This window comes from Macaca mulatta, chromosome 16 (assembly GCF_049350105.2).
Source record: "Macaca mulatta isolate MMU2019108-1 chromosome 16, T2T-MMU8v2.0, whole genome shotgun sequence".
NCBI lineage: Eukaryota > Metazoa > Chordata > Mammalia > Primates > Cercopithecidae > Macaca > Macaca mulatta.
The window spans coordinates 75,775,529-75,803,017 of NC_133421.1; the positions used below are offsets into that span (position 1 = coordinate 75,775,529).

Genomic DNA, 27,489 nt, shown 5'->3' on the forward strand with positions numbered 1-27,489 from the left:
TTCCTAGCTGCATCTAGTCAGCCATCCTTTCTCACATTTATTGATTCACCTATCTTGAGCAATCCTTGCATCCCAACAATAAACCCACTTGGTCATGGTGCCTGATCATTTGATGTGCTGTTGAATTTGGTTTGCTAGTATTTTGTCAAGGACATTGTCTTTGGAAACAGATTTTAACTACACCAATGATGTCATAAATATTTCACAATTATTTTTAATCTACATCCCTCTAATATTCAGCAAGTTAAAAATTAATACCTATGCCCTGTTAAAATAATCGCTTGGCATATGTTTACTTCTCCCTCTCCTAGCCATTTTGGTTTTCTTGTATATCATCTCGAGATGCTGAGGCAGATAGTGGTTTTAAATTGTTTTAACTTTACATACCTTCTTTTTCAAGATTCTCTTCTGACATTTCCATTGTTTATATTGTGGTACACAATAAATATTTAAATTCATCTCTATTTAATTTTGGCATTCACCAGTACTTTTTCATTCTTGAGTAATTTTTTTGTTTGATTTGATTTTTTGTTTATCCTTAGGTTGATTAAAGTCCATCATCCGGTAATTTTATTTTTCAAAAAGAATATCCAAGTGCTACATCTTTTGAGGCTTTGCACATTCAATACTGTCATTCTGCTGCCTTTATGCATATGGGTACAAGATTCTTAGGTCACAACATTTTGGCCTAAAACACAGCATATGTTAGTTTCTCTATTGTTTTATGACATTTAGGTTTGCAAATAAGAAGACTAAAGTCACCTAATCTTTGCTTTCCCTTTCCCCTGGTCTGGACATTTATAAAAATCATTCTCTTTATACTGTAATTCAAACATTTTAAAAAATCTTCTTGTATTGATTTTTAGCTGATAAAGAGTGGAATCTTTAAAATTACATACACAGACCTTCTGAAAAGTTTTCTCATATCTTTAGTTATTTCTGTGTTACTTTATTCTAAGCCTTCCTTCAGAAATACCAGTTGTTGTATACTGGTTTTATATTTTCTGCCTTAATATCACCTTCCTCAAAATTTTTGATTCTTCGTCCCTTTCTTTTGCAGTCTGAAAGGTCATTATGCCTTGCCTTCATATCGCTGATTTAATTCTTTACAAAATCTGACCTAACCCAACCAGCTCCTATGTGATCTTAAGTCTGCTATTGTACTTTTGGTTTCCTTACGATTTCCTTATGACAATTTTCACTTCATCCCTTTCTTTCCTTATGGTATCTGTTCCTCCTTCATAGATATCATATCTTCTTGTATGCTACTGGTGAATTTTTAAACATTTTCTTCTGGAGTAATACATTTTCAGGAGAAACTCCTTCCTCTGAATCTTCTGTATAATGCTCTCATTCCTTTCTTCTACAATACTTTCCCACAGACTCCATTTTGGTTCTGTTCTCCTCCTCATTCTTGAACACCATACACCACTCAGATTTGGTGCTTGACATTCAGAACACCATTCAGTTTGCTGCTTGACAAAAACTATAGAGGCTGTAACTGTGCATCTATTACGGGTCTCTAAGTGTGGTCTCCCTCGCAGAGATACAGCTAAAACCAATTCCCAGGAGGGTTTGCACTAGGTTACGCTGCTCTACTGAGGAGGCACGTTTCTCCTCAAGCCACAGCCTGCTTCACTGGTAGTCTAAAATGATACGTCACATGGGAAACCAACAAGGAACTGCTATCAGAGCTGCTGACAAGTCAATAGGTATTTTGCACATTGGCACTGTGCCTCCAATGTACCATGTACCAGTAGTTTCCCCTCTACTGCTGATTTTTTTTTTTTTCTGGGACTCAGAACTGCCTGCATAAAAGCACAATTGAGATTTATCCCTTTAAATGGGAAGCTTCAAAAAATTAACTTTTTGAGAAAAATCTATCTCTAAAATTGCACACTGATTATGAGTCCAAGCTCACAATCAGATGGCATGGATTTGTCTCCCTGTTCCTTCACAAACCACATAACATTCCTTGCCTCAGTTGGCTCCTCTGAAAAATTGGGATAACAATGAGTATATCAAAGAATTGTGATAAGTTAATAAATTACTTGATGTAAAGACCTTAGAACAATATGAGGAACATAATAAATGCTCAGTATATGTGAAACATTATTATTACCTTCTCAGATTGAATAACTCAAGGTTATTATGAACACCCAAAATCACAGTGTGCCACAACACAGTAATTCCCTTAGTCTGTCTACCTTTTTAGAAAGTAGTACCTGAATTGCTAAGCATTTTGACTTTTTGTAACTGCTTTTTATCATTCATTGTTGAATCTTCACCTCTGACAAGTTTTTAGCTGCCATTTCTTGATACTTGTCAGTGTGCTAACACAAGCACCTTGATCTAATTTATTGCTTCTAAAATTATTAGAATGAAATTCTCTGGGTGGGAAAATGAGGGACTCCCCTCTGAGGTAAACATCAACATGCCAATGACCATACTTTTGAGCTGGGGGTTTCTTAAGGTAGAAACTGTTTCTCATTTTTATATCCCTAGGATGCAGGATAATATCTAGCGCATACTCCAGTAGTCAATAAGTATTGTTTTAAATCTGTTTTTTCTTAATTGAATATATCTGTATTGTTTAAGAGCCTTTTTGGATGGCATTTTTAGTTTTTACCTATATTCCAGATAGTTGTGGGTGATATAAGTAAACACCAGAAAAGTGAGAAATCATTGCATACGGATCTCGGCAAAACAGAAGAGATCAATACTTTTGGTGGGTTTAAAAAAAAAAAAAAATCCTTGTTTGTGCTGGGCACGGTGGCTCACACCTGTAATCCCAGCACTTTGGGAGGCTGAGGCAGACGGATCACGAGGTCAGGAGATCGAGACCATCCTGGCTAACATGGTGAAATCCCATCTCTACTAAAAATACAAAAATTAGCCGAGCGTGGTGGCACACGCCTGTGATCCCAGCTACTCGAGAGACTGAGGCAGGAGAATGACTTGAACACGGGAGGCAGAGGTTGCAGTGAGCTGAGATTGTGCCACTGCACTCCAGTCTGGGCAACAGAGCAAGACTCCGTCTCAGAAAAAAAAAAAAAAAAAAATCTTTGTTTGTACATAAAAGAAACAAACAATGTAGAAGGAGATAATGCTATTGCCAACCATTCCTTTTTAATGTACAAATGGTAGTAAGCAATAAATGATTTGCTTGTAATCCTTTCCCCACTATAAATTGTTAATACCAGAAAAGAATTTAAAAGTGATACATAATGAAAACACAAACCAGATAGTCAAGGATACATAATATATTCTCAAACATGAGAATTTGCTATAAATAATTGACTTAAATAGCCATAAGCACATTTATTGAATATTCACTAAATATATTTTTTTGCTCCCTTGCATCCCAAGAATTTAGGTAATCACAAAAGGAATATTGTGTAAATAAGAAAGAGATTGTGCTATACATCAGAAACTAGATATACTGTGGCAGACACCATAGCATAGTAAAGTGCACAGACGAGGTACTGACCCAAACACTGACTAGCTGAATAACTCCGCAATGCCTCTTAACTGCTATGACCTCTGCTTCCCAATATGAAAAATATGGGGGATTAGGTTGCATAACTTCTGTAAATCTTTTCACTACACAATTTCACATTTTAAAACATCACTAAAGGTACACGTACTCTTAAAAATTATGTCAGTAGTAGTCCAAAAACACTATCCAATATGTTAAATATAAAGCTGTGACTATTTTAAACATGATTTTACAAAGTACACATGATTGCTAGGCATTGGAATAACTGTATTTTAAGGATTGTGAAGTCCATTAGACTTCGTATCTCATTTGTTAAACAGTTCCATCAGAATGATTGTAAGTAGATATTTCAATTCAGTACATTTTAGAACATAGGTACTTAACATATGTCTGGCATGTTTCTCTAGGTAAACAGCACCATCTTTTACTCTCTGGTAACTGTTTGGAAAACAAGCAATAGGTTATTTGTAGGGGGCAGGTGTTTCCTTGCTAGTAAAATAATTTAGTCTAACCATTTCCTGATTTAACAGATGAGGACACTTCATCAAACAATGACATTTCAGTTTACTACTTATTATTTGTTTGATGTTCAAAGATCTTAAGAGCAGGCAATAGCCACTAGAGATCAATAAAGACCATTACATAATATGTGTGTGCTTAAATTAGGGACAGCATCTGATGCTGTTTCTTTTACCTCAAAGACAAGTTAGAATCCTATGCTCCTGTCCTGCTGCTGTCTCATAGGCAGAAGAGAACAATGTCATTCAATGGCATTTCCTCCTCCTAAAGAGATATTTAGAACTAAGTTTTATACTGAAAGTTATTGAATGTGCACACCTGTAACACTAACAACAACAACAAAAAACCCTATACATCCCATTTAGTTCTACAGTTACACAGTCCAGGGCTACGGAAGATTTATGTCAGGTCTTTGAGCTATCAAAAAGGATATTCCCTAAGAGGGATGTAAGACATCAAAACTTCAAGGCTTGAGATCACAGCAGGTTTAATAAAGAAAGAAAAACAGATGTCAATGTAAAAGGGGGAGATTATGAAATTAATTGTAAAATAAAAAGTAGCATGCTGAACAACATTTTCTTCCAATGTAAATAATGCTAGGAACATATGCAATAGGAACGATGGCTATTTTTCTTTTAAAGATTGTTATTATTTTAAACAAATCTTATTTACAGTGAAAACAACTAATACACTTTAACAAGTAATGTTATTAAAAAGCAAGGTCAATTGATACCGCATGGAAAGGGAATCACTGTAGTTAAGATACCTAATAAAAAGGATTTAGGTCTGCTCCTTGAAGTGAAATAGAGTAGGAATGGTCAGCAGGCTACTGGATACGGATGAACTGAGCTCTGATATTCACTTTCTAGTGTACATTCACCAGGGAGGGAGACTGATAGCAGAAACCTTAGTTTACTTAGAAGCTAAATACCCAAGAAAAGATAATGGAAGAAGAAAGACTTCCTTTCTAGGTCTATCTCTATGTGTGTAACAGTCCTCAGTAGGATGTAATGAAGCCTGGGATAGGAAAACCTTATTTTACAAATAGCCAGTGCATCTCTTTCTCCTCACCACAACCTGTCTGTCTCACAGGCACATACATACCAGAATATCAGGAAGACGGCTTACCAGACTGCAACAGAGCAGGAAGCCAGGAAGCTCTTCCTTAATGGATGGACAGCCAGTGATCTGCCCAAAGAATGAACAGTGGACTAACAAGTACACCCAGAAGACACTGATGCCTTATACAGGAAGCAAGGATTATGAAAAAGTATGTCCATTTCATATGAAATATACTTAACATCTTGTATTGAGCTGCATTAGAACTGCAACAATAAGGAAATCTATTACGATTTTAAAAAGCACACGTGCAGGTCAATACATGTTACTAGAAACACTTTTCCAAATGACAGAAACAGATTTCTTCCTATACATGAAGCTCATGGAGGGCAGAATCTATGTCTAATTCATCCTCAACCACACCCCAGTACCTAATATAATACCTTCCCCAATATAACCATTTAATGGGTATCTGCTGAGTGACTATATGGATAAACAAGATGTGGTACTACAAAGCGTCTTTAACATTTTGTGATATAAACCATATTTACTTTTAATTTGTATTTATTCTAAATAAATGTTAACTTTTTTCATCTTCTATTATTTTGTATGTTACAAGTTGATTTGATAAATGTTGAAACAGCAGATAGTGATAAAAGCAGCAACAAAACCTTTGCCATTTAACTACTCTTTTACTTTCTACATCTTATACCAAAAAACAATTTAGAAACTTAAGTTTCATAGTCAGAAATCTATAGAACTCTGTTTTTCCCGAGATGGTGGACCAGAGGCCTTCCCAACATGCCTTATCTACTTGGAAGAATTTTGTCCAAGAAGGGAATGAAAAATCAACAGAAAGTGAAAGAAAACTTCAGATACTGGGGAAGAGAAGATGAGCAGGGAGACAGTGGCTAGGTCTGGTTGAGAACTGAGTGAAGCTCCAATATAGGAGAGGGGAAGAGAATGTCCCTCTGTAATCTACCTGTCTATTGGGGAACTGTGCAACCTAGGCCATGGGGAACACCCTGTCCCTCCCAAGCCCTGGATATAACTAGGAGAGAGGCCAGAAGAGTGTGAAAAGGAATACCAGGAAGTACGCCAGGCATTGTCTCAGACCTGGGACCCAACAGGACAATGCCATTCTTGATTCTAATTCATATCGAGCTGAGTGGGCCTGAAACCTAGCAGTGGCGGCAGCACCAGCATTAGTCTTGGGCCAGGATTTGGAGTGCTGGATCTGGAGCAGGCAAAGAGCTCTCACAGCCAGAACTTAGAGGTAAGTGTGGTGTGCAATCCAGCTGTGGGTGCTAGAATTGGGACGCCCCTCCTTCATAGACTGAAATAGGAGGAGAGTTGCTGAAAAGGCATGGTTTTGCCTGGGTAGCGGGTTTTGTGGCCACAGGCAGCTTTGAAAAATAAAGTAAAAAACTGCACGTAACGTTTCTGAGTGTTCCAATTGGCTCCCTTACTTGGAATAGGGATGTGAGCTCCCTCAGGTCTGAAGAGTGAGAGGTGGGTCCCTCTCCCTATTACCTGGAGTAGGCACGTGGGAAACCCATCACTTCCCATGCAGAGAATTCGGTGCAGCAGTGGCTGCTCTGTTTCTTGCCTAGCCTTATCTCCAGTCACATGCTGACTGCCTCTAGACCCCTGTCAGGGTGAGTGCTTGTGCCCACTGTTAGGAGGTGTGAATGCAGACTTGCCCAGTCCGGCTCTGCCCAGATTTGGCCTCCACTGAGACTGAGCACATGACCCAGTCCACTGAATATTCTATGGCCCAGCCATTGCCTGGGCAATGAAGTACCTCTCATGGTTAACAAAGATCAAGCATAAACTTTATTCCTACAAGAGCAACTGGCTTTTACCTGCAAGTGCCACCTACTGGTCTGGAGGCTGACTTGCAAACCCCATAGTAAATCTGCTGACACAAATGCACAGTGCTTAGGAATAACATAAGAATTCCATGCCCTTTGCTACCACAATCATCAATGCCACTGTGGCTTCTCAGGAGGCTATGAGCCCGCTTACCTTCCAGGTACACTACTACTACAACCAGTATTTGAGAAAGTCACCACACTAAGCCTGTTTACAACCAAGGAAATCATGCAAAGCCTTAACACTTAACATATCCAGAAGTAAACAGCTCTACTCAACATACTTCATAGTTATATCCGCAAGAAAAAAAAGTTACATTTCAATGAAATTCAAAAATAAGAAGTTACTATTTCTCCAGATGTGAATAAATCACCATAATAATACCAGAAGTATGAAAAAGCAGGGTAGTATAGTACCCACAAAGGAACACAGTAATTTTCTAGCAATGGATCCTAACCAAAATAAAATTTTTGAAATGCCAGATAAAGGCCAGGCACAACGGCTCATGCCTGTAATCCCAGCACTTTGGGAGGCTGACTTGGGTGGATCACGAGGTCAGGAGATCGACACCATCCTGGCTAACATGGTGACACCCCGTTTCTACTAAAAATACCAAAAAAATTAGCTGGGCATGGTGGCGGGCGCCCGTAATCCCAGCTACTCGGGAGACTGAGGCAGGAGAATGGCATGAACCCAGGAGGCGGAGCTTACAGTGAGTTGAGATCGTGCCACTGCACTCCAGCCTGGGCGACAGAACGAGACTCTGCCTCAAAAAAAAAAAAGAAAAAAAGAAATGCCAGATAAAGAATTAAAAATACTGATTTTAAAGAGATTCAATGAGATAAAAGATATTCTGAAAACCAACACAAAGACATCACAAAATCAATTCAGGATATAAATTTTTAAAACTTGCCAATGAGATAGATATCTTAGAAAAAACAATTTCTGGAAATGAATAATTAAGAAATTACAAAATACAGCTGAAAGCTTCAACAATTGACTAGACCAAGCAGAAAAGAAAATTCTCAGAACATGAAGACAAGACTTTTGACTTAATGCAGTTAAACAAAAATAAACTAAAAACAAATTTAAAAAGAATGAACAAAGCCTTTGAGAAGTATGGGACTACATAAAGCAACTGAAGTTACAAATCACTGGCATTCCTGAAAGAGAACAAAAAGCAAAAAGTTTAGAAAATCTATTTGAGGAAATAATTGACAAAAACTTCTGTAGTCTAGCAAGAGATTTAAACGTCCACATACAAGAAGTGCAACAAACACTAGAAAAAGATATTGCAAGATGCAATTCACCATGAGAAATAGTCATCAGATGTTGTCTAAAGTCAACAAGAAGGAAAAAATCCTAAACTCAGCAAGACAAAAGCATCTAGTCACTTACAAAGAAAAAAAATCAGACTTCTCAGCAGAACCCTTTTACAAACCAGAAGAGATTGGGATCCTATCTTCAGAGTGCTTAAAAAGAAACTGTCAACCACAAATTTTATATCCTGACACAATAAGCTTCATAAACAGAAGAAATATAAGGTATTTCCCAGACAAGCAAATACTGAGGGAATTTGTCACTATTAGGCTGGTTCTATAATAAATGCTCAAAGGAGTTCTAAACATGTAAATGAAAGCTCTGTATTCACCATCATAAAAACACATTTACGTATAAACTTACAGGTCTTACAAAGCAATTGCACAAAGGAGGAAGAGAAAGAAATTAAATAGCGACATGACAAAACACCAACCCACAAAGACAGAGAAAAAAGAAACAAAGAATTTATGAAACAACTAGATAACATTATAACAAGAAAAAAAACTCACATATGAATATTAACCTTGAATGCAAATGGAATGAATGTTCTACTTAAAAGATAAAGATTGACAAAATTGATTTTTAAAAGCCTGAACAACAAAAAAAGTACAGACCAATATCCCTGATGAACATATATGCAAAAATCCTTAATAAAATACTAAGAAATCAAGTCCAACAGCACATCAAAAACGTAATACACCATAATCAAGTGGGTTTTATTCCAGGGAGGCAAGGATGATTCAACATATGCAAATCATTAAATGTGATTCATCACATAAATTGAATTAATGCAAAAACCATATGACCTTCTCAACAGATGCAGAAAAAGCATTTGATAAAATTGACCATACCCTAATGATAAAAACCCTCAACAAATTAGGCATAGAAGGAATACACTTCAAAATAATAAAGGATCTGTGTGGCAAACCCACAGACAACATCACGCTAAACAGGGAAAAGTTGAAAGCAATCCCAATAAGAACTGGAATAAGACAAGGATGCTCACTTTCACCATGCCTATTCAACATAGAACTAGAAGTCCTAGCCAGAGCAATCAAGCAAGAAAAAGAAATAAAAGCCATCCAAATAGAAAAAGAGGAAGTCAAATTATATCAGTTATTGATAATATGATCTTATACCTAAAAAAAACCCTAAAGATTTCTCCCCTCCAAAAAAACCTCTTAGATTTTATAGCCGAATTCTGTAAATTTTAGGATACAAAATCAATGTATAAAAACCAGTAGCATTTCTAAGTATCAAAAACAAGCTGAGAACCAAATCAAGAAGCAATCCCATTTACAAAAGTTATAAAAAAAAAAAAACTAAGAATATATTTAACCAAAGAGGTAAAAGGAGGCAAAACTACAAAACACTGAAGAAAGAAGTTGTAGATGACACAAACAAATGGAAAAACATCTCATGCTCACGGATTTGAAGAATTAATATTGTTAAAATGACCATACTGCACAAAGCAATCTAAGATTCAATGCAATCCCTACAAAAATATCAATATCATTTTTCTCAGACTTAGAAAAAACAATCCTCAAATTCATATAGCATTAAAAAAGAGCCATATTAGCCAAAGCAATCCAAAGCAAAAAGAACAACACTGGAAGCATAACATTATTTCACCTCAACTTACACTACAAGGTTATAGTAACCAAAACAGCATGGAACTGGCATAAAAATAGATCTGTGTTCTGTTAGGTAATACAGAATACAGAACCCAGAAACACCACCACATAACTACAGCCAAATGACCTTTGACAAAGTCAACAAAAACATACACTGGGGGAAGGACACCCTTTTCAATAAATGGTGGTCAGTAAATTGAATTGCCATATGCAAAAGAATGAAATTGAATCCCTATCTCTCACCATATATAAAAATCAACTCAAGATGGATCAAAGAATTAAATGTAGGACTTGAAACCTTACAAATACTAGAAGAAACCTAGGAAAACTCTTCTGGACATTGGTCTAATCAAAGAATTCATGACTAAGACCTCGAAAGCACAAGCAACAAAAACAGACAAATGGGACTTAATTTTTAAAAAAGCTTCTAGAAAGCAAAGTAAATAATCAATAGAGTGAAAAGACAACCTGCAGAATAGGAGAACATATTTGCAAACTATGCACCTAGCCCAGGGACTGATATCCAGAATTTACAAGGAACAAACAACAGCAGCAGCAACAAAATAAAAATAATAATAATTAATAACCGATTATAAAGAAGGCAAAGGACATGAGTAGACCTTTTTCAAAAAAGACATACAAAAGGCCAACAGGCCTATGAAAAAATACTTAACATCACTAAACATTAGAGAAATGCATATTAAAACCACAATGAGATACCATCTTATTCTAGTCAGAATGGCTATTATTAACAAGCCAAAAAATAACAGATGTTGGTGAGGATGCAGAGAAAAGAAACACTAACACTCTGCTGGCGGGAATGTAAATTAGTATAACCTCCAAGGAAAACAGTATAGAGACTTCTCAGAGAACTAGAAATAAAACTACAATCTGATCCAGCAATTCCACTTCTGGGTATCTACCCAAAGGAAAAGATCAGTACTCACAGGTTTCTCACAGCATTATTCACAATAGCAAACTATGGAATCAACTGTCGATAAATGGATGACTGGATAAAGAAAACGTGGCATACACACACACACACACACACACACACGCGCGCACATATAGATATATATAGACCACACACACACACACACCATTTGCATGTACATTATCTTAAATGAAACAACTCAGAAAAGGAAAGTCAAATGCCACATGTTCTTATTTGTAAGTGGAAGCTATATAATGGGTACACATGAACATAGATTGTGGAGAGTGTGGAATGACAGACACCGAAGATTTGGAAGGGTGGGAGGCTAGGAGGGGGCGAGGGATGAGAAATTACCTAATGGGTCCATTATTTGGGAAATGGTTACACTAAAAGTCCAGACTTCATGCTTATGCAATATATCCATGTAAAAAAACTGTGCTAGTACCTGTCAAATTCACACAAAAATTTTAAAAATAAATCTATAAAACTCGGCACTTTACTGCCGAAGGTATTAAGTGTGTCAATAACCCCCTAGTTATTACAGGAGGGATATCCACATACATCAGTTGAAATAGTACTATAAACAAGGAACAATTGCTAATCTTTTTCAAGTAGTAGTCAGTACTTTCATTGTTTTAGGTTCCTTTGTTAAATGTTTAAAGTTCTTGTTGCACGTATGACACAACAGAATACCAAATACATCCCACCGATTGTATATTTTTAAACTGGTAGAAAGAAAATATAATTTCAACATGTTATTATGAGAGGTTAAGATAATAATATAGTTGTCCCCCAGCATCCATGGGGAATTGGTGCCAGGGTCCCCTGAGGATACCAAAATCCACGGATGCTCAAGTCCCTTTTATAAAATGGTGTAGTATTTGCATATAACCTACACACATTCTCCTATATACTTTAAGTCATCTCATAATAACTTACATAGTACCTAATCTAATGTTTACACATCACTTCATTCACATGAATTCAACATAGTACTTAACACACGGCAAATCCAAGTTATGGTTTTTGAACCTTTGTGTAATTTTTTTTCCTGAATATTTTTGATCCGTGGTTGATTGAATCCACGGATGTGAAATCCATGGATATGAAGGGCCAACTGTACTCTTCACTCATTAAATGTAACATGCAAGCAGTGTTTTAATGTTGATATAACTAAAAATTGAACTGAAGCAGTTGTTTATTATATAAACAGGAAAAATAAATAAGCAAAATTTAATTACTGGTTAGCTGAAATTAACTTAGAAACAAATTATTCTTGGCCGGGTGTGGCGGCTCATGCCTGTAATCCCAGCACTCTGGGAGGCTGAGACGGGCGGATCACTTGAGGCCGGGAATTTGAGACCAACCTGGCCAAAATGGTGAAACTCCCTCTCCACTAAAAACGCAAAAATTGGCCAGGCATGGTGGTGCACACCTGTAGTCCCAGCTCCTCAAGAGGCTGAGGCATGAGAATCCCTTGAACCCGGGAGGCAGAAGCTACACTGAGCCGAGATTGCACCACTGCTCCAGCCTGGGTGACAGAGCAAGGCTCTGTATAAAAAAAAAAAAAAAAAAAAAGACAAAGAAACAAGTTATTCTTTAAAGGTGAGAATGTATGGTTTTATAAAAATCAGTCCGCCTTAATGCCTCATTTGCTATTTTAAATATTTTATAGCTTCCCATAAATCATATTACCTTTTTTTCATAGGTGTGTTTTAAATGACTTTTCTCCATTTGAAACTTATTTTCTTGATCCTGTGAATGATAAATGTTTATATTTACTATACTTTAAATTATACTAGAGTCAATAAAATTAGCAACCTAATGAAATCAGTCAATCTACTTAATGTCAAACTTTAGTTCAGAGTTTTGTATATTATTGAGTAAGCCCTACAGGCAGAAATTTGAGTAGCTTTATACTACAAGGCATAAAATCTTAGTCATCTGAAGATATTACTATTCTCAGAAGTACTTGTTTTACAGTATAAGAAAATCTTTCTGACCCTTAAGATTAAGAGATTACTTTAAAAATGACTAAGTCAATAAATACAGAAATGATAAATTTGAAGTTACATCATATAACAGTCCTTGGTATTTTCTGATCACTAGAGAAAAGATCTAAAAGGTGCAAAAGAGAGAGACAGAGGGAGAGAGAGAGGCGAGAAGAAAGAGGGAAAGAAAGAGAGAAATTATGAAGATTGGCAGGTAATTTAAAAGGAAATTATTCTAAAATAACAATACATTTAAATAAAATTTATTTTTAAAACTAATCTCAAAAGAGATCATTCCAATTCAAATATTGTACTTTATTCTCTACATCTCATTAGCATCAATCTCTATTAAGATAAATAAAATGTAAAATTATACAATGCGATAAAAGAATCAGAAAAGACGACCTGCATTTCTGAGTTTTATTTTTTAATTGACTCTCAACTATACATCTAAATCAAGAAAACTGTGTTTGACCATTGTTCTTCTGTGTAGGAATACAAGACTCACCCTTAGTTGTTGCTTTCTTTGAAGTTCTGATTCCTGTAACTGCTGTTTTAATTGACAGACATTCTGTTCTAATTCTTCAATCATACTAGATGCCTAGAAGGATTTTAAGAAGAATAAAAAGCAGAATATTGATTTTTGTACCATATTACACCTTCTGATTGAAAAAATGTCCCTTTTTTTTTTACCTCTGAAAGTTCAGAATTAAAATTATCTAGAAATCTGAATGAAAAATGTTTTTAAAAGATACTAGAAAAATTAATCTTTTAAAGTAAAAGTATAAATTAAATGCAGCAGGGTATTTAATATTATGAAAATGTAATGCTGATATAAAAATAAAATATTTTAAAGTAAAAACAGAAATTAAATGCTACATAATATTTAATGTTATGGAAATGTAACACTGACATAAAAATAATAGCTTTACAGAAAACTTCAAAATGTTAATTATAAAACTAAAGCAGAACCAAGATTTCAAAATAATAATAATGCATATAATTACTCTATAAAATGTATTATTCATACAACTAAGCAATGGAATTTATTTGTTTCCTCCTTTTAAAACTTTGGCACTTAAAATGATTAGCTTATAGCAGAATTCAGTTTATTAAACATTTGTGTTGTGCTATATAGTAGACATTTAAATTTTAAACATTTTAAATACCAATAAAAATTCCTGAAGTTCCTGTTAATTTAAGAATAAAGTGAAAGAGAGACTAATTTCAAATGCCAAATAATTTCTACTTGGCTATCTATGGCTCTAGGCTGAGAGAATAAATACTTCACGTGGATTATCTACCAACATAAATAATACCTTAGAAGCTGAAAGAGCATGTTCTTGTTTTAGAAGGTTTATATCAGCATCATATTTGGTTTGTAACAGTTTCATGTTTTGCTCATAATCATTTACAAGATGGTCCTTCTCTTTATGCAGTGTGTTACGCCTAAAAACAAGAGAATAAAATAGACTTCCAATGTATTTAAAACCAATCTCTAAAATGAATGTTTTTAACCAGCTAAATCCAAATACATTTCCATTCAGTATATTAAATAAGTATCCATCATTTTGTCAACTGCTTCTAAACATTCTGCTTATGTTAAAAACAGGTTAGGTACAGTGACTCATGCCTGAAATTTCAGCACTTCAGGAGGCCAAGGCAAGAGGATCACTTCAGAAAAAGACTTTGAGACCAGCCTGGGCAACAGAGTGAGACCCTGTCTTTACAAAAATAAAAATAAAAACAGAACAATTAGGCAGGCACGGTGGTGCATGCCAGCAGTCCTGGCTACTTGGGAGGATCAGGAGAGAGAATTGCGTGAGCCCGAGTTTGAGATACAGTGAGCCATGATCACGCCACTGCACCCCAGTCTGGGTGACAGATAGAGACCCTGTCTCTAAATAAATAAACAAACAAACACACAGCAAAGAGCAGTATTTAGTTTAGGAACTTCCCATGGCTAAACGCACAAGGTGTAATTAATTTTGGCAGATAACTTATACAGTTAATATCAGCACTTTATAGCTACACCTGATAGATATCTGATTTCAGACAATACCTTGCCTTTACTTCTTGTAATTCACTACACGTTATCTGGTAACATCTTTCAAGTTCCGCTTTTTCTTGAATTAATTTCTGCCTCTGTAAATTACTGTTCTCTGCTTCTCCAGTCAGCTGCTGGACACGGGCCTCCAGTTCTTTGATCATGTGGTTCTAAAAGAACATGTCATGGTTAAGAAAGTCTCTCACTCAGTTGTAATACTTTTGTATCAGTAAGAAGCTTGAGGAAAATGTATAATCTATAAGAATAAATAAAACAAATGGATCATAAACCATGGTAGTAAAAATTAAATCAACCTTGAAATTAACCAAGTCTTTAAAGAAATAATGCTTATTACCACAAAAATAAGAACATCATAGTTATACACTTTTAGCCTTTTGTTCATGTAATGAATATTTACTGAGGCTGGTAATATTCAAAAATGTAGATAGGCTGGGTGTGGTGGCTCACGCCTGTAATCCCAGCACTTTGGGAGGCCAAGGTGGGCGGATCACAAGGTCAGGAGATCGAGACCATCCTGGCTAACACGGTGAAACCCCGTCTCTACTAAAAATACAAAAAATTAGCCGGGTGTGGTGGCGAGCACCTGTAGTCCCAGCTACTCAGGAGGCTGAGGCAGGAGAATGGCGTGAACCTGGGAGGCGGAGCTTGCAGTGAGCCGAGATCGCGCCACTGCACTCCAGCTCCAGCCTGGGTGACACAGCGAGACTCCGTCTCAAAAAAAAAAAAAAAAAAGGAATGTAGATACATAGCAGTAAATAAGACAAAGTTCCTATCCTCAGGAAGGTTTCAGTCTCTACACTTCTTTATACGTACACCCATTAGCTGACTACTTACCAGTGTTCTTTGCTTTTCATTTTAGTTTTTGAAATGTGTTATAATTATAAAAGTAATGTAATAGTATTTTTAAAGGAAATTCATAACCCCAAAATTGTAGCACAAGGGTGCTCACATAAGTGATACAAATATTTTTAAGTGTATAGGAACATTTAATTAGTTGTAGTGTTAGTGCACAAGATTTTTATTCATTTTTTAACATCTTTGCCAGTTTATAAAATGCACTTCTCCACTCTTCCACAGTATTAAGATTATCACGCAACTAAATCATTCCTCTATTATTTAATATTTATTTAGAATTTCCCCCTATCTAGAACTGCAATTTAAAACGTGGATAAAGGTATTTATCATCTTTTAGATACTTTATCTAAAATTAGGGTAAGCAAGCATTAGATGAAGGGACAATTAATTTTCAGTTTTAAAATTAAACTTCTAATAAGTTTTGAGTAATAGCGACAGGTTAGTATGATGTTGCACTCAATTATTGTGTTACACTTGTTCTAAGACAACCATTTTAAAGATGCAGTTTCAGCATTAAATAATATTACAACCCTGACATCCTTTCTTCATTTCATCCATTCTTCATTACAAAACCAAATAGGTATACAAGTTAAATTTTGGTGTAACAGCTTCCAATCTAGGGAAATGACTTATCTAACTTAAAAGCGTGGTTTATAGATTAAATTCTTTAAACGCATACAATTCCAAACTAACAAACATCAGAAGTTCCGATTTCTTCTTCATGCATCTTTTTCACTTTGTCTCTTCATTATCCCTCTGCTTTAGATAAAGAACACATACTTTGCTTTCCAGTTTTAGATGGCGGAATAAAGATGATTTGTATTCCTTCTTCTCTTAGAAACCAAAAACAGACAAGATGAACTAGAAATAGAAATGCAAATTCCATCCTAATAAACCCTGTAAGAGGATATTACAGGGTTTGTAATAAGTTGTAAGTTGGCTATAAAAGAGTAGCTTGCAGCAGATCATACTTTCAATAGTAACAATAGTAACAACTGAAAAACCCAGACAGACTTTTCTTTTTTTGAGACAGGGTCTCATTCTGTCACCCAGACTGGTATACAATAGTGTGATCTTGGCTCACTACTGCCTCAACCTCCCAGGCTCAGGTGACCTCAGCCTCCTGAGCAGCTGGGACTACAGGTACATGCCACCACACCTGTCTAATTTTTGTATCTTTTTTGGTAGTGATGGGGTCTTGCTATGTTGGCCAGGCTGGTCTCAAACCCTGGCTTCATGCGATTTTGGTCTCCCAAAGTGCTAGAATTACAGGCATGTGCCACCATGGCCAGTGAAAGATTTAATTAGTACGAAAGCACTTGAGAACTTCTAAGGCAGCTTGGAAACCTCATAGAGATGAGGCATCATCCTGTGAGGTGCTTTTACACTAGAAGTATTTTCCAATGGTAGAAGATGAGGATGGGGCAAGGAAACAAGGGCAGATGGTGGCCGAGGCAGTCAGGACTTGAGGAACTAAGGTCTCTCAGAAAAGCAATGCACAGAGAAGTGGGCACCACACCAGCAGTTTACTCCTCAAGAGAATTTGTCAAATTATTTTTCTTTTTCTTTGTCTTTTTCTTTTTGGAGACAGAGTCATGCTCTGTCCAGGCTGGATCTCGGCTCACTGCAACCTCCACCTCCCAGGTTCAAGTGATTCTCCTGCCTCAGCCACCTGAGGAGTTGGAATTACAGGTGCACACCACCACACTTGGCTAATTTTCGTATTTTTAGTAGAGGTAGGGTTTCACCATGTTGGCCAGGCTGGTTTTGAACTACTGACCTCAAATGATCTGCCCATCTTGGCCTCCCAAAGTGCTGGCACTACAGGCATGAGCCACTGCGCCTGGCCGAATTTGTCAAATTCTTAGCATTTACAGGGCAGGAAGCCAAGAAACCAAGTGGGAAAAAAAAAAAAAAAAAAAAAACTCAGAAAAGCACACTAGAGTTTTCTGCAGTATCACTGTACTTAGAAGTAAAATAGATTGTCCAAGGAGAAGAGCTCCTAGTATTATTAATATCACAGGCTTTCAGTTGAGACCTGTGTTGAGGACTACCACTGGGAGCAAAAGTTAGTCAAAAGCATACCAAAGATTACAAAGACTGCAACTCAGCCTTGAGTCAATTCAGTCCCTGAATGGATCCAGTGATCTGTCTCTACACCAGCTGCCTCTCAGAAGAGACAGAAGAGCCTCTCTGGAAGAAGATAACAGCATCCAGAGCCTTTAATATTTCTGTGCATAATGTTTGGCAAATAATCACAATATAACAGGCATACCAAGAAATAAAATCAGAGGAAAAACCAGAAAATAGACATGCAGGTGCCCCATATATTGAAATTGTAAAACATATTAAGGCATGTGTTCTCCTGACTCAAAATATATGAGACATCCCACAAAATTGAGTGAAGAACAAATATAATTACAGGAATAGTCCAGAGGAAGAGGTCCCATGGCTGGAAATCCTAGAAAATGTCATCAGAAAACACTTATACAAACTAAGTGGCATGCAAATAACACAACTGGTTCAATAATAACAGATGTATACGTTCTAACTGTAGCTTCTTTCAACATAATCTGGCACGAAAAAGAAGCAAGAAAGATTATGCTGAATGAAAAAACTACGCAAACCATTTTTGCACAAAGCAATCTATGGATGAGATTAAGGGAAAGAAATGACATTATGAGCAAGTAAAAATTATAAGAGCAAACAACCAACATAGAAAAAAACAAAATGGAGGTCCAGCATTTACCTAGTTGGTGTACCTAAAGAACAGAAATGGTAGAAAAAGAAAACGTACTAAATGATATACTACAAGAAAACTATACATGAAAATAATATACAAATAGAAAGGGTAAACTGTAAAAGTCACACAGAATGAAGAATGCCAAGACATAGGTAAAATTATTAAACTTCAAGGAAATTATCCTTTTAAAGCATTAATCAGACATGTCACTCTTTTGCAAAACCCTCCAATGGCTTCTCTTATCACTCAGAATAAGAAGTGACTATCATGGCCTCTGATTTCATCTCCTACCTCCCTCCCTCTCATTTACTATACTCCAGCCATACGGGCCTCCATGCTGTTTCTCAAAGTCATCAAGCTAGCCTCAAAGCCTTTTCATTTACTGTTCTTTCTGCCTAAAGCATCTTCCTCCACGGGCCTGCATAGCTCACTTTCTCACTTCTTTCAGTTCTCCACCTAAACGTCATCTTGTGAAGGAATCTTTCCATAGCCACTTTACCTAAATAACCAGATCTCTACTGCCTATATTTCTCCGACCTCTTACCCTTTCTTCTGCTTTTTCTTTCTTTGTTATTTGTTTTCCACAATAAAGTATAAGCTCAAGACAGCCAAGACATTGCTTTATTTGCACTAGATCTGCTGTTTCTTTCTAGCACACTGCTTAGCTTGTAGTAGGTATCCAATAAACATTTGCCAATTATCAAAACAGCTGACCTTGAACAACACAGGTTTGAACTGTGTGGTTCCACTTATACACAGATTATTTTTTCAACTAAATGGTGATCAAAAATACAATATTCACAGGATGTGAAACCCACTTACATGAAGGGTCCGCTTTTCCTGTATCCAGACTCCACAATGCCGATTGCAAGACTTGAATATGTGCCAATTTTGGTATACACAGGGGTCCTGGAACCAATCACCTGCATATACCAAGGCACTATTGTATTCTTAACAAATAAAAACAGGATAATTGCTAAAATGCCAAAATGTCCCTTCCATATTCAAAACTGGAGTGGTTTCTGGCCATATTACAGAAAATATTAGCATTTTATATGGTTATAACTGGGTTACAATGAGGAAATAACAAAAATCTATCCAATATAGAATATGTCAAAATGTTTTTCGCATATTTTATAAAAAATAGAGATAAAATACAAGAAATTCAACATAAAGGTAAAGATATTCCCTTCTATATTTAAAATAATTTCTGGAAATCTATTTCTTTTTTCTTTATATGAATCCAAAATAAATGTGAACAACATAAAATTTTAGAAAATATCAAATTGCTAAAGAAATAAACCAAGGCAAAGGGGGATGAATTACACAAATAAATAAATCCACAGACTTTGCCTAAAGAAAAAAGGTTTCTGTCAGCCAGAAAAACCAGACAGCCCTCTTTCTACAATGTGAATAATTAAATACAGTGGAGATGAGAGAAAAAATGCTCAGATAAAAGCATAAAACTATTTTTATGAGAGAAAGAAAAAAAGAGATGAAAGAGAAAGATATCCAACAAATAAGATAAGAAAATGATAGACATTGAAGCAATATTGTGACCTCAGCTATCTGTACATCACTGAACAAAGTAACAGTGATTAAGTGAACTTGAAATTTTTTTTTTTTTTTTTTTTAGTAGAGATGGGGTTTCACCACGTTGGCTAGGCTGATCTTGAACTCCTTACCTCAAGTGATCTGCCCACCTAGGCCTCCCAAAGTGCTAGGATTATAAGCATGTGCCACCATGCCCAGCCTTAACTAGAAATTTTAATTAAGGAATTATTAAAATGATGAAAAAAATTACCAGATCTGAAAGGAAGAGATTTGTGACTAAAATAGGTAACCCGTGGACTGTACCTATTCACAAGGAGCAGAACTATGAGAGGACGTGATTCGTGTTTATTGCCCTATTAAATGCTGTGGTTTGCACTACTGGCCAGACTTTTTGAGGATATGCATGTATTGTAAGTACCGACAAGTGAGTACCTCTGTGACTATGCTACTTGCCCATCCTTATTTGTCTCCACCTGTTGACAAACCTGCAGGTTCCAACAGAAAACAACAACTGTTGGTGAAGATGTGGAGAAGCTGGTACCTTTGTGCACTGCCAGTGAGATTGAAAAATGGTATAACCATTATGGAAAACAGTATGGAGGTTCCTCAAATATTTAAAACTAGAACTATTAAATGATCTGGCAATCACACTTCTGCTTATTTATCCAAAAGAACTGAAGTCAGTCAAAGAAATATTTGTACTCCCGTGCAAAATTATTCACTATAGCCAAGATGTATAAACCGCATAGCATTAACCAGAGAAAATGGTGAATAGGAGATAGGATTAACATGTAGCTCTCTCTTAGACAGACAGAACAGCATCTAGAGACTCACATTGTGAACTTTTTCTCCAAGAACCAACACAGAAACATACCAGGAAAACCAAAAGAATTCACAGACCCTTTGAATAAAACAGCTTGCCACTGCAAACAACACAAGACAGCCGAAAAACTGTGAGCTCCTGAAGTGTGACGAGGGAAAGTCAGCCTCCAAACACACATCCACACTGGGCAGCCTGAACAATGTAAATGTCCATGAATGAATGCATAGCTAAAGAAAATGTGGTATATACATGCAATGGAATATTATTCAGCCATTAAAATGGGAAAGCCTGTTTTATGTTACAACTTGGATGAACCTTGAGGACATTACGCTGCATTGAATAAGGTAGTCACAAAGGGACAAATACTGCATGATTCCAGTTACAGGAAATATCTGAAATAGTCAAACCCATATAAAAAAGTAGAATGGTGATTGCCAGGGGCTAGACGGAATGGAAAATGGGAAGTTGCTACTCAAAGGGTACAGAGCTTTTGTCACTCAAGATAAAAAAAGTTCTAGAGATATGCCATACAATATCATGCCTACAGTTACTAATACTGCATTGTAACCTTAAAAATGTGTTAAGCGGGTAGATCTCACGCTGTGTGTTTTTTACCACCATAAAAGGAGAAAACAATGGCTAAAACTTAACACCACATTAAATGTGCATACATGTAAAATTCTTGCCCAATTGAATAACCAAGGCTTCATGGACCACCAACATATTTTGATGATGAAGAATATAATGACAGCAACCACCACTGAACCCTCACTATAGGTCATGCACTGTGCTAAGTGTTTTACCAGCTTTAGGCCATTTTCTCTTCCCTGCAAAAACTATGAGGTAGTTATCATTAACATCATTTTAAATATGAAAAAAATAGGACTTAGCAAAATTGATTAATGTGGCCACGCTTGCCCTACTGGTAAACTGGTAAGCAGCAGCAAATAATTTGATCCAAGATCTCCTTGAATCAAAACCTATTCCACTGCATTACATCTTCTCTAGGACTTTGATATTCTGCTCATAGAATTAACATAAAATAAGTTTGCAAAAATACCTTGGGTTTACACATATCATTTCAAAACATAAGGTACACAAAGAAAAGCTAAAGTGCAACACTGCAATACTTGAGGTCTCTTTCTTAACCTCCCACATTATTACCGCTATTATTACCAGTCCCAAGGTATTTTTTAATTGTATAATTGGAAGGCTGTAGTGTTTTCTACCTTGAACAATTTATTATAATAAAGGGCTGACTAGTGAAATTCTATTTATTTCTAAGCCCCTTTATTAAAATGCTCATTCCAGGAGAAATGAGACTCAAAAATGGGATATTATAATCTATTTGCTAAAGGAACAGACCAGTAGAAATAATCTGTTACCATAAAATGTTTCCTAAATATGTGTTGAAATAAAGGTGCCTCATTATCCAATGATTTCTTAAATGTATACTTTAGTTAGTTTAGATTAATAAAGTCAAGAGTTATCAGGTTTAAAATATAATAACTTTTAAGAAATAAATTTTAAAATATACAACCAGAATGCTCTGAAAATAAAATTTCAATATCCATCCACTCTCCATCTCTCCTTCTTCCCGTGACCACCTCTCTCTCTCCTCTCCCTGTCCTCTCTCCTCTCTCTCTCCTCTCCCTGTCCTCTCTCCTCTCTCTCTCCTCTCCCTGTCCTCTCTCCTCTCTCTCTCCTCTCCCTGTCCTCTCTCCTCTCTCTCTCCTCTCCCTGTCCTCTCTCCTCTCTCTCTCCTCTGGCTCTCCCATGCTGGCCATGCTAATGTCACTGGGGCATTATGTGATTATCTTCTGGCTTTTGCATTTCAAAGTACATTGAATAATTCTAACTATAATGCTAAGTAATGATTAAATCATCTTTCTCTCCAGTATTTATGCCGTCTTTTCCCCGTTTCAACAAATTAAACTGCCCATTCTGAATTTTTTTCATGACTTCCACAGGATGATTTTTCTAATACTACAAGATTATGTTTGTCTTTTCGTAACAAGTCTTACTCTAGTACCATAAAAGTATGAAAAGTATATTCCCAATTACTTCATCAGTAATAGAAATGAAAAGAACAGGCCCCAGAACCAGTCCCTTCAGCACACTACTCACCATATTCCACCAGGCTCATACTACTTTTTAAAATGAATTTTACAACACACCTGAGGCCAAACTTTACCAGTTTGTCAAAAGACTACTTCTCCTGAGAATTCTTCAGAAAATAACTCAAAGAATGCTATGTATAATATAGATTTTAAGTATATACATACATATGATTATCATATATCTGAGGCCCACCAGATAAACAAAACCAATCTAGGTGGTACTGTCTGTGAAGGCTGACATAAGATTAGGAAGTCCTGGGGCTGGCTGTACCAGATACAACAGGAAGTCGAAGGTTGCAGTGAGCCGAGATCGCGCCACTGTACTCCAGCCTGGCGACAGAGCGAGACTCTGTCTCAAAAAAAAAAGAAAAAGAAAAAAGAAGATTCTGATACGATTTATTCAAACACTGAACACCTGCCAAGACATAACTGTTGTTAGAAGCTGGCATGTTTTCTCACATGCAGATAAGTATTATATGAAATGAAAAAGTGGCCTCGGCATTAAGATCTATATTTGTCAAACAAATACTTTTGTATATACTGATGCCAAGTTTCTGACTGAAGAAGCAAACTATGTGATGTCACTTATTCATTTTATTTTTGATTTTTAAAGCATTTTCTGAACACTAATGTTTTGCACACAATTCTATATACAAAGTACCTAAATTTTGAACCTATAACGTCAAGGGAAAGCCTAAAGGCATATATAAAGTATCTTAAAAACAACAACATTTGCCAAATTAATTTTTTAAACAGAATAAAAGAGCTGAGAGGATGCAAAATAGTGGAGTTCTTAAAATGGAGTAAAAAATTATTCAAGAAAAAGAATGCTGACATAGAACTATGTTTTGCCACTGTAACAGACAGTGCAGAAGCAGAATTCAGTGGTATATGACAACAGAATCCAGGAAGAAATAAGTTACTGTACAGAAAATGATGAACAGATTACCTTGTATGAACAGGATATCTTCCCACATTGGGAACTCAAAGGTAGCACTTGGAAAACTAGGTTGGACTTCGTGAATTGATGTAACTTATAAGCATTAATAATAATAGGCATGATATTAGGAACTCAGGTTCTTAATCATGGGAAAATGAGAAAAAAATGCATTTGTTGGCTATGGAGTAAGAGGAGACAGGGAGAGTAACCGGCAGGTTACTGGAAGAGTCAGGAATGAGGCAACAATGGCCAGGACTCAATTGGTATCTGTGGAAACAGAAGGGAAGAGAGCAGATCCAAGAAAATTTTCAGAGAAGTAAAATGGATGATTCTGTAACATACTAAACAAAGGAGATGAAAAGTGGGGAAAAACATAAATCTTCCAGATTCAAAATTTAATGTGCCAACAGAATGATGATGATGCCAACTGACAAGGGGAAATTTAGGAAAGGGTATTATTTTGGTATTAATTATCATAGATAGGATTTTCTATAAGTCTTAGAAAATGTAAAATATTCCATGGTGTTTTCATTGTACAACATCTATTGATATAAGAAATCAGTACTGGAGATATAAATGTTGGAGTTTTACACACAAACTTAATTTGAAACCTTGTAGGAGTTAAAAATTAAAAAGTGTTAGTATTAGGCAACTACTTAGTATCCACAGTTCTCCTATGGCAAACTCGTATGGCAAAAAGAGCAACTAATTTTATCTTATTTCACAAACTTCTTATGAAAATATGTCCTATTTTCATAAGAAGAATAATTTATCCACGAAAATAGGACTATTTTCATAAGTTTGTGTGCCACTGCACTCCAGCCTGGCCAACAGAGCAAGACTGCGTAAGTCTTAAACATAGAGTTTATGATTTATGACAAAAGGTGGTTAAGTCTTAAAGATATATACATTTATGATTTATGAAGTTATAAATCATAAATCTTAAAAATAAATTCTGATAACATTTTTACAAACTGTAAACTCACAAGCCACTAGAAGATGTGAACATTGCCAGCCTCTCTAAAGGCTTATTAGTTACCCTCCACCCGGAGTTAACCACTCTTTTGACCTCCATCAGTACAAATAAATTTTGTCTTTTTTCAAACTTTGTATAAATGGAATCACAGAGTATGTAACTCTTTTGGGTCAGGTTTCTTCATGCATATTATATGCCTATGGGATTCATCCATGTTGTGGAATGTAAGAGTAGTTTAATTTTTTTCAATACTATATATAGCCATGCTAAAATAATTTATCCATTCTATTGATGAGTTGTCTTCAGTTTTTGACTATTAAAAATAATGTGGCTATGAAAACTCTCATACATGTTTTATGATGCATACATGCACAGATTTCTCTTGGTTATACATGTTGCAGTGAAATTGCTGTCGTAAGATATGCCTATGTCAAGCCTCAGTAGTTACTACCAAAGAGCTTTCCAGTTTTACAAAAATTTGAACTCCTTACAGCAGCATATGAGACTTCCAACTATTCTGTATCTTTGTCAAAACTCCGTACTGTGATCTTGTTTGTTTTTGTTAATAAACCCTTTTTATAGGTATGTAGAGATACTGAATTGATTTACATTTCCCTGACTATTAATGATTTGAGCACCTTTTTAAGTGTTTATTAATCACCTGAATATCTTCTTTTGTGTGCTGCCTATTCAAATACATTGCTCTTTTTTATTGAACTGTTCTCCTTGTTGATTTTTTTCTATATTTAAAATGCAAGACCTTTATTGAATAAAGCAATTGCAGATATCTTCTTCCATTCGGAATTGCCTTTTCCCTTTCTTTTTTTCTTTTTCTATTTTTTTTTTTTTTTTTTTTTTTGGAGACATAGTCTTGCTGTGCTCTGTTGCCCAGGCTAGAGTACAGTGGTGCAATCTCAGCTCACTGCAGCCTCCACCTACTGGTTCAAGAGATTCTCGTGCCTCAGCCTCCCGAGTAGCTGGGAGCATGCGCCAACCACACTTGGCGAATTGTTGTCTTTTTAATAGATGCAGGGTTTTGCCATGTTGGCCAGGCTGGTCTCAAACTCCTGGTCTCCAACTCCTGGTCTCAAGTGATCTGCCTCCCTTGGCCTTCCAAAGTGCTGGGATTACAGGCATAGGCAACCATGTCAGCCTCTTTTCCCTTTCTTAATGATACCTTTGGTGACCAAAAGGTATTACTTTTAATATATTCTAATTTATTAGTATCTTTCTTTAAGGTAAACATTTAATTTCCCTTTTAAGAAATTTTTGACTAGTCCAGGCCAAGAAGATATTCTAAGATTTCCTCTATAAGTTTTACCATTTTATCTGCACATTTAATTCTAGGACGTTCCTAAAATGGGTTTATTAAATGATGTGAAGGTTCAAGATGCATTTTTTTCTACATGAATATTCAATTGACCAATTTATTGAAAGAACCACTTTTTACAGTAAATGGATTGCTAAAAAAAAAAAAAGTAAATAATTGTCATTTTCATTAAAACTATAATCCTATATTACTAGTCCCCAAAATTTAAAAGAACAAGGATAAAATGATTTTAGAATTATTATATAATGAATATACATTGAGAAACAAAAAATATAGCCATCACCAAAATAAGTATTGTAGGAAATTACAACTTTTGTCAAACAAGGAAAAACAGTATGTTTGACCTAAGTAGCAAATACAGCAGTGTTTAAATGTTAATTTATGGAAAAAAAAACTTTAAGCAAAACAGCATATAGCAGGTCCTCAAATAACATCATTTCATTATAATAATGAGAAAAAAATTTTGTTTCATTATATGTCACTTCACTTATAATCAGTTTCCAAAAACCTATCAATAACATTAAATAAGGACTTACTGTATACACAGGCTAGTATATACTGTATACACAGGTCAGTATTTCCTTGGTCTGTCAGGTGAGAGGGTGCAAAAGAAATGATACCCCAACAACAACATGCATACCTAGCACATAGATATTGGTTTCCAATACCATTTCTCCATATAATCCGTACTGATGGGGCCATGTCCAAGAAGCACAGAACCCAAATGAAAGAGCTCCCAATGGCCAAAGCTGGAACAATTTGAGCAACAAAATGAAGAAATATTGGCTTATAACCCAAAGCATAAGATAGATATCCACATTTTCATACTAGTATAAATAAAGAATAGAATAAATTGATAAACAAGGGAGTAAAACTCCCTACTTCTTAAATAGGGTACCAAACGGTAACTTCCTTTCAATGAGTACAGTATGAAAAGGTGGGAAGTAACTTTACACTGGAGAAACCTAATAAACACTATGTCAGCCAGATGATCAAAATTAATATGCACAGGTATGATGCCATGTAAATAATATGTATTCATGGCTGGGCATTGTGGTTCACACCTGTAATCTCAGCACTTTGGGAGGCGGAGGAAGGCAGATCACCTGAGGTCAGGAGTTCAAGACCAGCCTGGCCAACATGGCAAAACTCTGTCTCTACTAAAAACTACAAAAATTAGCTGGGCATGGTGGCATACACCTGTAATCCTAGCTACTTGGGAGGCTGAAGCAGGAGAATCACCTGAACC

At 35.9% G+C, this 27,489-nt stretch overlaps 1 protein-coding gene across 23 annotated transcripts in view; it reads right to left on the bottom strand.

Annotated features, from left to right (window-relative positions):
- CEP112 (centrosomal protein 112) overlaps positions 1-27,489 on the bottom strand; it is a 535,678-nt gene that overhangs the window by 378,503 nt on the left and 129,686 nt on the right. For all 23 annotated transcript variants that reach the window (XM_077972556.1, XM_077972553.1, XM_077972559.1 and 20 more), the window contains 4 exons: positions 14,894-15,048; positions 14,151-14,280; positions 13,340-13,432; positions 12,536-12,595 (listed from right to left, as the gene is read on the bottom strand). In XM_077972556.1, the coding sequence (XP_077828682.1) occupies positions 12,536-12,595; positions 13,340-13,432; positions 14,151-14,280; positions 14,894-15,048 (438 nt within the window). The remainder of the gene's footprint in view (positions 1-12,535; positions 12,596-13,339; positions 13,433-14,150; positions 14,281-14,893; positions 15,049-27,489) is intronic.